Source organism: Odontomachus brunneus, unplaced genomic scaffold (genome assembly GCF_010583005.1).
Source record: "Odontomachus brunneus isolate Ranch 3 - 2012 unplaced genomic scaffold, Obru_v1 Obru_scaffold_049, whole genome shotgun sequence".
NCBI classification, from domain to species: Eukaryota; Metazoa; Arthropoda; class Insecta; order Hymenoptera; family Formicidae; genus Odontomachus; species Odontomachus brunneus.
In genome coordinates, this window is record NW_022639499.1 from 1334688 (window position 1) to 1351231 (window position 16544).

Below are 16544 nucleotides of genomic sequence, written 5' to 3' on the forward strand. Positions count from 1 at the left end.
ACGAGTGCACCACAAGTCAGATCGGATGAGGCGGGAGAAAACATCGACAGAGAACGTCGCATCGGTGTGAACGTATCGTTAACTACCAGCGTTGCGCATTGAGCGATTAAAATTTTAGTTGACTAAGACCCGCATTAATAGTCGTTACTTGAAGATCTTGAATCTTGTCTCACGTCAGATATTTCGATATAAATTTAGAGTTAGATGTGAGTATTTTTATTTGAATCATATATATATATATATATATATATATATATATATATATATATATATATACATACAGGACAAAAATCCGGAAACGGTCAAATATCTCGAAAAGAATCAACTGTAGCGAAAAATATGTAAGTAGCAAAATTGTAGGGCTTAATAAAATGTACCTAATAATGGCTAAAAATTTGACTTTAGGTGGAGGATGAAGGTCATATGAAAGTCAAATTGAATTTTTTAAATTGGACCCCCCACTTTTTATTACATATTCTTGTAGCTTATTTCAAGGGTTTTCCAAAAACCTAGAATAAAGTATTTTTTTATTAGGCATATTTAGAGTTATGAGGCTTCAAAGGATTTTGGTCTTTAACTGTTTCTGTTTCGTAAAAAACGTATCACTGTGTTCTGAACGATGGAAATAAAATTGCGATCAGGATATGTAGCACTGAATGTGTAGATCAGTTACTTCTTCGTATGATCTAATATGGTCTCTAAATTTTCGATAAAGAAACAGCATTATCTTTTTTTTATCAGTTAACATTTTTAAAAAAGAAATTTTCGTATGACCTTCATCCTCCAAAGTCAAATTTTTAGCCATCATTAGGTACATTTTATTAAGTCCTGCAACTTTGCTACTTGCATATTTTTCGCTACAGTTGATCCTTTTTGAGATATTTGATCGTTTCCGGACTTTTTGTCAACCCTGTATATATACGCGACATTACATTTGTAATCACATTCAAATAAAGACCTCTCAGATAGCACAGAGAATTCAAAAAGAATTCAGTCGTATATCACCAATTCTGAGTTCATTTTCAGATGCAAAAAAATTCTTCAAAGTTTAGTTCAGTGAAAAGAATTCTTTTTGCATCTAAAAATGAACTCAGAATTGATGACATACGACTGAATTTTTTTGAATTCTTTGCGTTATCCGGGCTCACATCTAACTCTAAGAGCCATATTAATAGTTGCTTGAAGTTTCTCACGTGAGACACTCAGATTCAGAATTAGATCTGAGATTTTTGATTGAATTATATGTTATATGTGATGTTATGTCTGTAATTCAACTGAAGAGCTCTCATCTAATTCTAAACTCAAATCTGAGTACCTCACTTGAGAGAAGTTTCAAGTAACGACCATTAATATGGGCCTAAATTGAAATCTAGATATCTCACTTGAGACAACATTCTAGTAATGACTATTAATACAGATTTAAAATAGTCGGCAAATCATTAATCAAAATTAATCAGTCGTCATATATGTAATCACGAGTAATTTAATCGATTGGTGAAGTTAATTATTAATTAAACTTAAATTTGGTCGATAGTACACCGATTAATAATTAATTACATCAATCAATTTAATTGCTCGTAATTACATATATGATAATTAATTAATTTTGACCATTGACTTACTAATGTTTTAGCCAACTAAAATTCGTATCGACTAATGCTCAATGCTGTTGTCAACAACCCCTCGAGCCAACTCTTCTGTAACGTCCGATTAATGCGCGGATTTCGCGCAGCAGCAAACTGTACGCGACGTAATCCAATCGGTAATCTCTTGGTAACTGAGACAAACCAATCGTTCTGCACATGCATTGTCTTGAAAAATCAAATTGTCGAAATTCGAAAACTGAGACACAATTTCTTGAAAAGTCGTAGTATCGTGATATCGAGAATATCAAAGTCGTAATATCGAAATCGAAATCGTAATATCGAGATCGTATAGCGAGACAGTATCCTGAAATATAATTTCTCTAAAGTATACTTTAGAGTTGGTTGTCATAGTTTTGGCTTGAGAGGCTATCCATGCCCTGATAACTGACGATTGCAAAGAGGATTCGATATATGACGGTGTTTACCTTTTCCGCGTCGGTGACCAGCTGGGGGTGGTTCCCGCGGAGGAGGTGGTGGCCCTCTCGCACCCGGTCCTTGACCCTGACCAGGTCTCCTACTCTGCGGCGGTTGGCCCTGGTTCTGTCCCGGTGCCTCGGTGAGGAAGTTACTCGGCACCAAACCCCGCACGCCGTTCAGCTCGCCCATGTAGAAGCCATCGTCGTCCATGTCGCCGTAGACGTAGATCTCGTTTCCGGTTTGGAACGTTAACTCGACTTGCTGCAAAGTCGCGGGAATGAATGGTCGATATATGGAGGACACATATTTGAGTGATTAATGATGGATAATTTGCGGACTCGTTAATGACGAATGACGACTCTGTGAGCAACCCGAATGACTTTCTAACTCGAAAGTATTATGATAAGAATCTTACAGAATCAACGTTAGGAGATAATTCATGAGGATCGTAATCGTAGAGAGCTATCATCTTCTTCATGGGGACGCTCGCGTAAATGTCTCCCCATCTGTCGCTTTGTGGTCCTCTCCTGCCGGGCTGACCTTGACCCGGCTGATTCTGATCTTTGATTTCCTCCACCATGTTATAAGGAACGTATCCGCGTCTACCGCGACACTCGCCCCAGTAGAAGCCGTCACCATCCTTTTCCCCGTATACCTGTGATATAAGAAAATATCATAAAGAGCGCAACGTTTGTGGGGTTCATAAATATAAATCGGGTATTGAATTTTAGTTGTAGTAATATTCCGAACTCATTTATCAACGAAATTTTATGAATGTGAATTTAATTTTACTTGATTTAACTTTGCTTCAGATCTGAACTAGAATAATTTTCATTTATATAATTTCCAATTTTCAAAGTTCCAATTTCATTTGGGATTAATTAAAGAGAGAGAGAACAGTTTCCTAATTCTCCAAGTTTCAATTTAATATTTTGCAAATATTAAATAGGAGTGAGATGGAGACAAATTAAACCTTGATAGTGTCGCCTTCAGAAAACGGTAGTTCCTCCTCGCATCCGTCAGGATTCGGTGACATGTTCGTGGGATCGTAATCGAACAGTGCCACGAACCACCGCTGCCTTTTGTTCATCTGTTGAGCCGTACTCGACGAGTGGCCTGCTCCGCCTTGAGGCTGCGTCACCCGACCACCGCGATAAGGCCCTCTTCCCCTTTGAGCACCTGAATAATGCCCAAACAGCGTCAATGACAACGTTACGTGTCGTTACAATCAGCATAAGTAACATAGAAGAAATATAATTGTATATTTACCGACCATTCCAAAAACATAACTACACGAAAAGGACAGCGAAACAAGTTTGTGAACAAAAGTTTCGTTAATAAAAATTATTCAGTCAAACAACAAATGTCAGAGCGGAAGGAAAAATGCTCCAATAATAAAAACATATTTGAGAGGGGCCGATTTTGTTTAAATTTAAACTTTAAAATTAAGTCTTCTGGCTACTCGCTGCGGCTATTTTGATTTACGACATCAGAAGAGGGAGGAAATATATGCCCAAAATTCTTGCGAAGTATGTCGAAATAAAAAGATATATAAAAAATGACATTAATTAAACACCCCTCTGAAATATTTGAACATTTTCCTTCCCTTTCCAATCAATAAATAACCGTAAAAATTTATCGTGTTCACGTGTAGTTTGTTAATTTAATTTCCTCGTTACTTTATCACGTTAATTTTACGATTATTATTGATTGTTAAAGCAAAAGGAAAATATTCAGAATATTTTGGAAGTGTCTTAATCGATTGCAAGTGTCTTTGAATATATCTTTTTATTTCGATATACCTTGCCGAAATTTTGGGCATGCATTTCCTCGCTTCTGCCGTCATTAATCAAGAGTTCCGCGGCGAGTGTGACCAGGAGCCTTGATCTTAAATTCTATTCAAACACATTATTAACACAGAGTCAAAATAGAAAAATCGGCCATTATAGGATCAATCAATCGCAGCGAGAGAATGGTCGTGTATCTACCCGCTTGGTCGTAATAAGGATCTTGAGGTCTACCGCTGGGTCCGCCCATGCTGGGAGACCTATGTGTTCCGGGCGGCCCTTGTGGATCCATCTGGGGGCCGTATCGATGATGAGGCCCATGGTGTTGCGGTGGCATTCCCCGTGCCCTTCGCGCGGGATCGTCTTCCTCGCTGTAGTTCGCCTCGCTGGCAGAGTCCTTCGTGATTTCCGGAATACCTGAACAGAGTTATCGATAGTCGGAGTTAAACGGAGTCGCCTGAGCGGGCACGTTGGGAAACTTGAGTTCCTCATGGGAGTTCATCATCCAGTTAAGTCTCACCGCCCAGATAGACGTTATTTCAGCGTATTATCTGACTAACACAAATATACAAAGATGTGTTCTCATATGACAAGAATTTTATTAAAATATAAAAGAAGCCATCGGGTTCTATGAAAATTGCAATAATATTCGAACGCCATGGTCGCTTATTTTGCCGGAAAGAAAAATTAATTCGAAATTATTGTGGTGATAAGGAAAATAAATATTTTGGTGAAAATTATTGGCGTAATAAGAAGACATTCTTTGAAACAGGCATATTTTGAAACGTTGTGCTGTTGCAATAGCATCACAAAGTATCCCAGATAACATGTCTAAAATCGGGACATAAGACGTCTTAAAGATCATCTTTAACGACATTTATACGTGAATCGTCTGAAAGACATCTCAAAGATGATCTTTAAGACGTCTTATATCCCGATTTTAGACATTATTTTGCCTGGGATACGTTAAATGTTTAAATGTAGCACTCCTGTCTGTCTGAGCGGCGTTTCCCGCACAGCTCACTCACCCATCTGAGAGATGCTCTGTCCGGGGTAGATCTCTTTGTCAGACAGATTCTCGTCCGTCTCGATGATAACCTGACCGTGGGCGTCCACCCTGTTGGTCACGTGTCGTCGCATGTGCGAGGAACCGGGCGCGTTCGGGTACCGTTGGACGACACCGGTCGCCATACGATGGCGATTGGGGTCGTCCTGCGGGCCTATGCCGGTAGGCTGCTGCTGTTGCCGTTGATCCATCATGTGTGGAGGCCCATGGGGTGGCAGATGAGTGGCAGTACCGCCGCGCAGCACGCTGCAGGGTATCGCTGTGGCGCAACTGTCGCCGGACTGGCTCTCTCTGCTCTTAGTCCTCACGGTGATGTGTTTTGGATTCAGGCCCATCAGCTTGTGTATGTCGACTAGAGCGTGGTCGCCGGTAGGGCTGTCGACGTCGGTGACCTTCTTACCATCGGCGTACACCGCGTAACCGGTGACGGCCGAACCGTTTAGGGCAACAGGCTGCCAGGTCACTAGCAAAGTGCCGTCCTGCGGTCCAGCCTCCACCTGAAACCGAGGAGCACCCTCGTTAGTTCGGACTATTGATCCCTGACGACTTGGAAATTTAATCCTTTTAGTACCAAAGTAAATACACTGAGAAGAAAAAGTGTTTGATATTGGTAACTATATTTACATAAAGAAGTAATTATAGTCAAGAAGAGGTTTTTTTTTTTACAAATTCTGCTATAACGTTATAGTGATAAAAATCTCATATGTATATAACTTCTGTCATTTTTTCGTGTTGGAACAACCGGAAAATATGGCCAAAAATAACTGTTAAGTCTTGGATCAATCATTTCTTTTTCTCAGTATGCATAGAAGTCTCGATGATGTTACTTTCTATTTTGTTTCTTTAGATATCTTTCTGTTTAGCTGTTGGAGAGTGGTGTGTGCGTGGGGCAAGTGACACAGCGGTACTGAAAGGATTGCGATGCAAGGTGCAACGTAACGTTAGTAACCTGGATATCGACCGGAGGGTCCGGCAGTCCCTTGGGCAACGTTTTAAAGTGGACGTGGCAGGCCAGATTGTTCGCCGCCTGGGCGTTTTGGTCCTCGAAGTGCGTCGCCCTCAGGTTCTTCGCCTTGACGGTCACCCTGTATATCGTCGACGGGGCTAAGCCGGTGATGGTGTGTCTGTAGACGCCCGGCTTCACGGTCCTCACTTCCACGTTATTCACGCACACCACGTGCTGGTGATTGCTGTTGCTGGGTAGCCAAGATATCACGGCGCTGGTCGCGGTCACGTTCGACGCCTTGACGGCGGTTGGGCCCAGCGCGACGTCCTTACCGATCACCATCGTGCAAGCGGCGTCGCGGGACGTCCTCCTCGAGTGCGTGACCGAACGCACGCTTATCCTGTGCGGCTGCATTAGCGGAAAAACAAGCATTTTCTCAATACTGCTCGAATGAAGATGCAACACTCTTGCTTTATTCTGGTGGATTTTTATGATTCCAATAAAAAATATCCAATATGTATTCGAATATTCGGGTATCTTGAGCCTTTGAGATTTGTTTTTTTCGACTTTTGTTCTCAATCAATTTCAACCATCGAAATTCACTCGCTTTGCGACAATATCGTGGAGCTTGAATTTACTTCAACATTTCACATTTCATTAATATAACATTATATATTTACAATAATATAATAAGAATATTTATATTGAATATATGAATAAAAAAGTATGAGTCAATAAATAAAAAATTTATTCATAGAATAGACGAAACGCGCGTGCGTGATGTCAAGGTAGACTAGGACTGCAAGGGGTTAAGTGAATATTTGAAATCGGGAATCAATAATTTCGAATTTACAAGATTGAGTAAGTTAAATTTTCTAAAAGTAAGTTAAGTTTTTCCAAAGTTATTGATTTTTAAATTAATTTAGTTTACGTGAAAAGTTACATAAACAGAAACTAACTGAATTAAAATATTAAATTAATATTAAATTAACTTATTAATTTATTATTAAAGTTAAAAGTTAATTATGCAAAGCATGCATGTTTTTGTATAATTAACTTTTTAATTAAAGATTAAATTTGAAAATTATTGATGAAAAAGATAGACTTCTATACAAAAAATATTGACTATTTTGTTTTCGGGATTCCAAAGAAATACTAGTTGCTCAGAGAGACCAAAGAATTCTTCTGTCATTATTTGTTTTTCATACACTGTTAGCAACTCTCAATAATTTAAATATTCATGAGAAGGAAGACTATCTTAACTTGTATAAAAACAAAGTTAATAAGTCAAAACTAATACATTTTAAAAGAACTGGTTTAATTTAAAAGTTGATTCATTTAAAATGAAATAAACTAAATAAAAAAATTATTAACTTTTTAACGTTTTAGCTTAACTTGTAATCGATATTCATCATCCAACCCTGCGAATTTATCTAAATTCGAGAATTGATTAGATCATCTCGCGTGGAGGCGAAGAGTACTTGCATAAACTCTCCAAGGTTCAAAGAGTGAGCTTGTTATACGAACCCGAGTGGAATCGACTCCTTCCACCAACGCCCTGGTCCTCTCGGTGGCCTTCACTGTAACCTTCAGAACGCCGTCCACGTAGACGTGATAGGACTCGAGCTGGTGCGGGTTCTCGGGCGCGGTCCATCCGATCAGCACGCTCTTGTTGAGTTGCCGCTCGAGAGTGAGGTGCTGCGGCGCCGGAACTAGGTCCGAAAACAGGTAGACTTCTTCAGGAGGAAAAGACAAAGACAAAGCCTAGCTGTAGCTAAGGATCTCTCACTATCTATCTCACTAAAGCCAGCCTAAGTCCAGCCAACATATAACATAGTGCAAAAGTCAGTTCTCTGTCCCCGTTCACTTCATGACTACTCACTTGGAGAACTTGGTTCAGGATTAGGGCTTTAACTGTGGACTCTTTTTGCAGCGTAACATGCACTTTTCCCGTACCGTCCGCGTTAATTATCGTCAACGAGCGACAACGATTCGAGGATGGACGGGACACCACGTAGACGGCGATTCCGGTGATACTCTTCCCGGGGGGGAACACTGTATATCTCGCACCTGACACGTAACACGCACATCAAGTGGGATTGTCAAGTGTTGGGAAAAGCGAGTTTTCTCTTTCGCGCACACGAAGGCGAAGGATGGAACTTCTGCATAATTGGAATAGTTTCTACGATTGTGTATCGCGCGTAGTCTCTACGAAACGCGGAGTAGTTTCTACGACTGCGTCGTGTGGTCGTGTTACTTTGCTAAGAATAGGCCCGTTCGCTAGCTAGCTCCCTTCTAAGAATCGATCCAAGTACCAAGTACATCTAGACGTATACTGGATTGCGTGGGGAAACTTGTGACAACCATCTCGTCTAATTGAACGTTCAAAGAGCGTCATGCGTCATGCGTCAGAGGTCTTGCAAAGCTCCACGACTAAGTCGTAAAAGCGTACCAACCTGGCGGCTCTTGTTCGTCTTCCTCCGCGATATTGTCGAGTTCCGCGTACGCGGACAGTTCCGCCTGACGGTTCCGATTACCTTCCTCCAACGCAGCCAGTTCTAAATCAATATCCTGCAGATAGCACTAAAATAGATCAAATTGAGGATTATTATCTTCCGGTTCGCGCTCGATATACAACAGCTGTATGATAATATCGCCCCTTATCTGCTACATATCGTCGTAACGTCGATCTAATCGCATGAAAATTGATGTGTTAGAGCGCGAATATTAGATCCACCAAACACCAACACGTAATAACACTACGTCAACCCCACACAATACGCGTGTCTAAAAAATAGTGCGTTTCTTGGACGTCTTTAAGTAAGATGATTCGCTTTTATTGGTACAGTCCTGGTTTTTCACAGAATTTTTTCGAATGCTCCACAGGACGTCGACTTGTCTCGAATTCAGCCGAACTGCCTCAGTTTATCTCGATTCAGAGGATTTTTAAAATGTTTCTGATCAAGAAAGATCTTCTCAAAAGAATTCAAAACTAATAAATATAGCAACTTTACTTCTTCTTTAAAAAAAACAAGAGTTTCTTTAAAACAAGAGTTTATCTTAGCAATCTATTTTTACTATGTGTAATTGACCTTCATTCTTGTTAAATTATTTTTTACTTGCTTATAAATATTATTTCATATGTTCTATATATATATATATATATATATATATATATATATATATATAATTTTTAGTGATATCCTCCATATCATTATACATATCTCCTCCCTCTTCTCTCGCTTGATATATTTATGAAGTGTCCTGGATTTGGAGTAAAAAAATCTGGCCACTTTAAATTTTTAAGAGTCCTTAAGAATCTTAAAAGTCTTCAAGAGTATTCGTGTCTTGAAGGAGATGTTATAATCGTTCACTCAACAATGTAACCGTTACATACATCATGTGTTGTATTTACATTGTGGAGTAGCAATTATATGATGTATGACGCGATTACATCGATGTGATGTTACTGTTGGTTGGTGTTTGGTAGAGTTTAGTAGAGGAAGTATGTAGGGTCGGTTAAAATACGCGTTTTGTAATGCTCACTTGAGGAATATTCGTTGAAGCGGAATCGTCCACGTCTCTGAGGCTGAGGACGGCTTGATGGAAGTCCAGCAGATCGTCGCCGACCAGCTTCTGGACGAAGTTAGCCGGCACCAGACCGCGTCTACCGTCGAGCGTCTCTGCGTCCAAGAAACCATCGTCGTCGGGTTGACCCCAGACCAGGAGGTAATCGCCGCCTTGGACCGGCAGCTCCGCCTCTGGATTCGCGTTCGGCGAGTGATGGCACGGTTCGTAGCTGAAGCGAGCTATGTAAACGTAACATCTGCCCTTGCCCGGCACGTCCAGCATGTCCACTTGACCCTCAGGTACAATGTTGTCGTTGGGCAGTCGATCCACGGGGTTCGTCAGTATACCCGTGGGGATCTTCGGCATTTGCCTAGGGCCCAGAAAGTGGTGACCCGTCGCGGTGCTGGGCGCAGTCGGCGAGCTGGCGCGCAAGCTCTGCTGGATCTGATGAATGATCGCTTGTTGCTGTAGCTGATTAGCCTGTGACTGGGCGGAGAGTTGCTGCATCGCATGCAGAGGATCGCCTATTGCTTGTAACAAGCCTCCAGAAGAAGTACCTGCACGAAGAGGTTCGCGTTGTTATTAGAGAAACCGAGTACCATTACGAATCGGCCGCGCCATTTACCTAATGAAATATTTTCTGATCTGAAAGATTGTAACACTTTGTGTTATAAATTATTCTAAAACATCTTCTGTCTTTGTCCGAAAGATATTATTTTTACCCGAGAGAGAATGTTACAATAATAGTTATTATAAAATTTTACAATCGAGGAATAGATCGGCATTCTGCAATACTGGACTATTATTTCATTTTATATTGTGCTGTTTATATTTTAGAAACTGAAATGTGTCATTAAAGATTTGTCATGTTTTTAGCGAAATTTACTATGTTCTTTAACAATATAGACTTTACTGACAGTCTATTTCTGCATTACTAGAAAATAATAAAATTGAGAAGTTAGATAAAAAAAACTATAATATCTTTTGCATGTATGAAGAGTTCGCAGTTGTGATCCAACGTAAATAAAAAAAAAAAAAATTATTGCGAACTATTTCACGAAGCGAAAATGCAATATTTTTATATGATAAAATTTTGATAATTAATATTATAATTAAATTCTTTTTAAAAATTGAAAAAAGTCATATAAAGAAAATAATATATATTTTCTCCATGTATAAATTGAAAAGTTCGATGCAATTGTGGCACAAGGCAAATAAAACATAATATATTATTGCAAATTATTTCACAAAGCGAAGAGAATTCAATATTCCTCATACAATAAAATCTTGGTAATTAATTTTATAATCAAATTCTTTTTAAAAAATTAAAAGGAAATTATATGAAAAGAAAAAAAACTATTATATATTACAATTTATATATATAACTATAGGACTAAGAACTTCCTCTATATATAACTATAATTTGTACGATAAAATCTTGGATAATTAATAATATAATAAAATTATTCCTAAGAGAAAGATCAGCTGAGAAAGTAGATCATATCAATATTGCGTCAAGCGTTTCGCAGAGAGTGACACCGACCTGTGCTTACGCCCGACGTCCCGAAAGCGTTGGTCCCGACGGTAGAGTAAGTCGATCCGCTCGTGGCGAAGGTGCTTTGACCACTGGAAAAAGGAAGAACAGACTGGGGTACGCTCGTGAGGCCGAGGGTAGAATGATAGGACGTGGAGTACAGCGGCAGCGAGGACAGCGTGGTTTGCGTGATATTCGTCTGCGGCACGGTGTAATTGTGATGCGGCAATTGGGTGTTGTAGCTGGTCGCCCCCGTGCTGTAAGTCCCGTTTGGATGCGGCGCCATAGATAAACTCGGATATGTCATTGCCTGCGCACAACGCAAATCGTCGTGGTTAAGCCAGCGTTAAGCCAAGGTTAATTATAGAACTAAGAACTTTCTCTATATATAACTATAATTTGTACGATAAAATCTTGGATAATTAATATTATAATAAAATTATTCCCAAGAGAAAGATCAGCTGAGAAAGTAGATCATATCAATAATGCATCAAGCGTTTCGCAGAGAGTGACACCGACCTGAGCTTACGCCCGACACTTGTAACTACAGTGGCGTAGCCAGGGGGGCTGCAGCCCCCCCCCCCAAATTAATTTACGCTAAGTGTGAGAAAAATTTTTTTGAATGACCTCTTTTTTTTGCTCAAAAATAAAAAGTACAGTTCCCTGAAACTTTTTTCTAACTACGCCACTGATTGACTATCTCATGCACGAGTCGATTTTAGACAGATGTTTTACAAATTAATACAAATAAGAAAGCGATACGCTTTTCACGATTGTTATATTTATCAAAAGCAAAAGAGAAATCGATTAAAATCTCCAAGTAACTTTGGCTCGTTGTTCCTTTTCCTTCAAGCGTAAAAGATAATTACAAGTAAATAAAATCGAAAGCGACGCGTGTTTCGCAACTGCTACATCTAGAAGATTTTCCAACTTAAAAAGTTTTTAAAAGTTTTTAAGAAGTTTTTTACTGCGCGAAAAGAGCAATAATCGACCATCGGATGTAGTAGCTGTAAAACACGCGCTACTTCCGACTTCATTTATTTACAATTATTTTTTTCTACACACGGAAATAATATATATTATAGTTTTTATTTAAATAAATTCTTCTCACTATGTTTCTAGTATTTACTCTATTTTTCAGTTTTAAAAAAAATTTTAGTTAGAAAAACATAAGAAACTACAAAATTTCTGTATTGCGAAAATAATCAGAGATGATTTTTTTTATAAATAAATAAAAGAATCTTATATAAATTACATTTTGTCTATGAAAATTTCATGATTTTTTATGTTAATACATTTTCAAAAGTGACGGACTTTAGTCCCTTTTAGAAAATATAACTACATCTTTATCATTATTTTTATCATTTGGATATATTTATCATCTCAGAGAAAATAAATCATGGCAATATATACAAAACTAGGCTGATAATAATAAAAGAAAGAAAGTAGTGATATAGGCGGAGGGTGATGTTTACATAGAACGCAGTTTATACGGTCGCGGTCAAAGTGTATGAGTTTGTTTTGAACTTTATTCCAATAGGTTCGTAGTACGGGACTTATATTCCTTTTGTGTGCAATGCCGTACTTTGCATTCCTTCGTTTTTACGCGGTGCAGGACCAGTGGACTACAACCCTTCTGCTCCAAGAAGTTATGTTTGCATGTATCTGCTCCGTGCAAGTTATGTTACTCGCAGATGGAGAATCCGGCGGAAAGTCAATTTCCCAAGATAGGTGACTACATACCTTCTCGACGACTCAGTTTGCTTTCGCATGAGGAATAAGAGCAATCGATAGCAATAATAAAAGCTCCATTGCTCACCTGTTGACTGCCGTTCAACTGATAATTCTGGGCGGTCTGGGCAGGCTGTGTGTAATGGGGTAACACGCTCTGGCTGGCCGATGTCAGGTACGTAGTCGAGGCCGGATGCTGTTGTTGCTGCTGCTGCTGCGGCTGTTGCTGCTGCTTCTGTTGCTGCAACGGCTGCTGATACGTTTGCGTATGCGGATAACTCTCCTGATACTGATTGCTTGTGAAGTGAGTGTGCGTTTGTTGCTTCTGAGACGGTAGGGTGTTCTGGGAGTGGGAGCTCGACAGTTCGTGCTGCGACTGTTGCTGGTACTGTTGGATCTTCTGCTGGAAAGCGGGTTGCGACTGGCTGCTGGAGAGTGACGGCGCCGGCGGTATCGGCTCGCTGTAATGATACGGCGGCCCGTTCGGCGTCAACGGGGGGCACCCGGGCATCATCGGCGTCAACGGCATCGGTGAGCCTGCGTACTGTTCGAACGGGTTCTCATTAGCGAGGGCGATACTCGCAGGAGCATCGAATTATCTTCGATTCATCTCTGTCTGTCTTTCCCCGACCGGGACGATCAGACACACAGGACTACGTACGTGGCCCATCTGGCTAGAAATTCCGAGATTAAGGGCATGCGGATGAGGTGGGTGTTGATGTTGGCCGAGATTGGGAAGATTCTCCGAGCTGGACCGAAGGATACCTTGCGTGGCCGAGGGTTGCTGCGTGGTTATCGCGCTCCGTGTGTGGTCCAGTTCGTGTAACATTCTACCGGAACTATATTCATTTTACTTAAACAGTATCGTCGGTGCATCTTGCGGTTCATGTGCAACCCGCGCAACGCCGGATCGTGTAGATTAACGTATCATCAAACGTGAATATGTGCACGCACGCGGGGAAAATATCGTAGCTTTTCTCATAGAAATCCTCGCAAATTCTGTTATAGTTTCTGCTGGTGCAGGAGTAGACTGTCAGCAGGATTTATCTTGCTAAGGAACATGATAAATTTTGCTGAGAAACATACAGTACATTTTCGCGCGCGTTTAACATACGTATATAAATCCTAACTTCATATAAATTCCTTTCAATTTCAGCATGTTTTATAGTGGCGCACGAATAGACTGTCAGTAGAATTTACCTTGCTGAAAATAAATATCGCTATATCGCATAATAAATGTCGCTAAGACATTATAATTTCTAATAAGAAATTTGATGTAAATTTTTTTAAATATATGTAAATTTTAAATACATATAAAATAAATTTATATAAATTCATATATAAGTTCCTTTTAATTTTAATAGATTTTCTATAATAGAGTATAGACAGACTGCTAGTAAAATTTATCTTGCTAACATAGTGCATTTTTTAAACATACATATGTACATTCTAAGTTCATATAAATTTATATATTCATGTAAATTCATATGAATTTTTTTCGATTTTATCATAATTTTTATTGCAGGGTAAGAATAGACTCGACAGAGTTTACTTTGCCGAGAAACATAATAAATGTTGCTAAAAAACATTGTCAATTTTGTCAAAGATATGTAAATGTTAAATACATATAAATTTATACAAATTTTTTATATTTATATAATTTTTTTATATAAATTTTTCTCAATTTAATGCCAGAATAGACTATCAGAGTTTATCTCGTTAAGGAACATAGTAAATTTTTTAAAATATGTAAAAATAAATACATATAAAAATTATAAATTTATTTAAATCTTTCTCAATTTTCTTATTAAGAAATAATGGAGTAAACCTTGCAATAATAGCCTCTGGTTCTTATAAAATGTAAATAGCATACGTGGAACGGTGGATGACAAATCAAGATAGATTGTCTATATGCTTCTCGGTTACAAGATGACATGGCAGTATTTAGTACAAAATTCTCCCCGCGTGCACGATAGGACTTCGGCGACAGAGTCGAACTCCTCGCGTTTCAGTGCATTTTAACGACACGCCTGCGTACCTATTATCCTGTTCAATTTTGGCGATAATCCGATCGATCTCGGTGCCGGCCGGCGGCCAAGTGGACGCCGGCACGCTTGTGGACGTGACGTGCCCCACGACCGGCCCTCTGCTGCGCGCACGTCTCAGGCTGGTCAGCTCCAGGGACAGCTCCTCGTGCTTCACCATCTGCAGCTCGGTCTTCTTCTCGAGCTCCCGGATCTTCGACTGCAACGCCTCGACCGACTCCGGGCCCTGATAGCGTCCTGCTATCTTCTCCCGCAGCTGGTTCTGTGCTTCCGCATGCTGCCTTTCCAGATCCGCCCGCCGGGCTTCCGTCTCCCGCATTTGCTGGACGAATCGGACGAATAATTATTAGGAAGCTGCTCGAATTCGCCGACATTCAAGCGTGACAGAAATCCTACTTAACGTGACGCGACGCGACAATGAGTAGATCGTTTGTTAACTATGTCAGTTAATATACTGAGAGAAGAGAATATCTAAGAAATAAATAATGTTTATTATTTATTTAGTGGCTATTAATAACGTATTTACTGATATACATATTTTTATAATGAGGAAACATTTTTTTTCAAACAAACAATTATACATTTTCCTAAGATCGTCACTTTTCGTGAATGAAATTGTTTATTCTGTTCAAACAGAAGAATTTAGATTTAAATAAACACGTTATTATTTACAGCCACCGAATAAATATATTTTATCTTTTAGATACGCTTAAAAAAAATTTATCTGTGAGATATAAAGTTTATTCACGGAAATATTCATTTGTGCTTTCGTGCAAAACGACCGTGAAGTCTCTACACTGTGAGAGAAAAAGTACACCGTGAAAGATATACTTGAGAATTTATTCGCAGGATATAAAGATTCGCAGAAATAAACTTTATATCCCACAAATATATTTTCCAGTATTTCTGTCTCGTGTCTCTGCATATTTCTTCTCTTACTGTAGAGAGATTTCATGGTCGTTTTGCAGAACTTCGTCTCGAGGTGAGTGCGGTTCAATTTTGCACAACTCAACACGTGTCGTTTGCATGCGCGATGGATTCATAAAACATCGAGGCAATCTCGTATTTGTTACCCAACGAAGGAAGACGATGGATGAAGTAAAACAAAAAAAAAAAAATGGAAAGAGAAAGGGAGAAGAATGAAGAATGAAGATTTCGGTTCGATTTTTGCGGTCACGAATCTCCGCCCTTAATAACCCGGAGCGACGTTCTAGTTGGGTACGCGATTCGCGACAGGAATGTCACGTTTGTAATGAAAAGGGAGGCTTTTGTGCTCTCATTGCCCGGAGCTGTGCGCAACTCGACTCCCGCGGTACGTAATCCGGCGAAAAGTCTCTCGCGAAAATGATATCGAGAAATTAGAAATGATATAATATCGATAGAGCCGTCAATCCCCGTGCGACATCGCCGACTTAATGACTTCTTCCCAATTAGCCGCGGCAATTACGGTCTCGCGCGTACGCGAGCCGTTCTATAATCTGCGGAATTGCTTACCACTTGGCGAAATTAATAGCCTAATTATCTAGATTGCGACGTAAACTTCTGTCGCGGGTCAGTATTAATTTCCTGCGTACAGATTCCGGGGCGCTTTAACGCGAGGCTGCGCTAGTAGGAGACATAAATTTCAGTCGCTAACAAAGTTTAAGTGGTTTATTTTACGCCGGTGAGAGGCTACGAATTAAAGTTTCCCCGAGCGAGCAATCGCGGCCGGAACGCATTAATAAAAACTTTTGTTTTTCATATTATGCCAGAGAGAGAGAGAGAGAGAGAGAGAGAGAGAGAGAGAGAGAGAGAGAGAGAGA

General features: G+C 39.8%; 1 protein-coding gene across 13 annotated transcripts in view; it reads right to left on the reverse strand.

Annotated features, from left to right (window-relative positions):
• Positions 1 to 16544, reverse strand: part of LOC116845031 (RIMS-binding protein 2) — a 45328-nt gene that overhangs the window by 17643 nt on the left and 11141 nt on the right. For 9 of the 13 annotated variants that reach the window (XM_032817280.1, XM_032817281.1, XM_032817269.1 and 6 more), the window contains 13 exons: positions 14736 to 15064; positions 13359 to 13536; positions 12786 to 13241; positions 10976 to 11276; positions 9409 to 9989; positions 8319 to 8445; positions 7390 to 7598; positions 5866 to 6270; positions 4879 to 5413; positions 4052 to 4267; positions 3037 to 3242; positions 2479 to 2718; positions 2072 to 2324 (listed from right to left, as the gene is read on the reverse strand). In XM_032817280.1, the coding sequence (XP_032673171.1) occupies positions 2072 to 2324; positions 2479 to 2718; positions 3037 to 3242; positions 4052 to 4267; positions 4879 to 5413; positions 5866 to 6270; positions 7390 to 7598; positions 8319 to 8445; positions 9409 to 9989; positions 10976 to 11276; positions 12786 to 13241; positions 13359 to 13536; positions 14736 to 15064 (4036 nt within the window). The remainder of the gene's footprint in view (positions 1 to 2071; positions 2325 to 2478; positions 2719 to 3036; positions 3243 to 4051; positions 4268 to 4878; positions 5414 to 5865; positions 6271 to 7389; positions 7599 to 8318; positions 8446 to 9408; positions 9990 to 10975; positions 11277 to 12785; positions 13242 to 13358; positions 13537 to 14735; positions 15065 to 16544) is intronic. The other 4 variants (XM_032817274.1, XM_032817277.1, XM_032817276.1 and 1 more) reach the window with 4 other exon arrangements.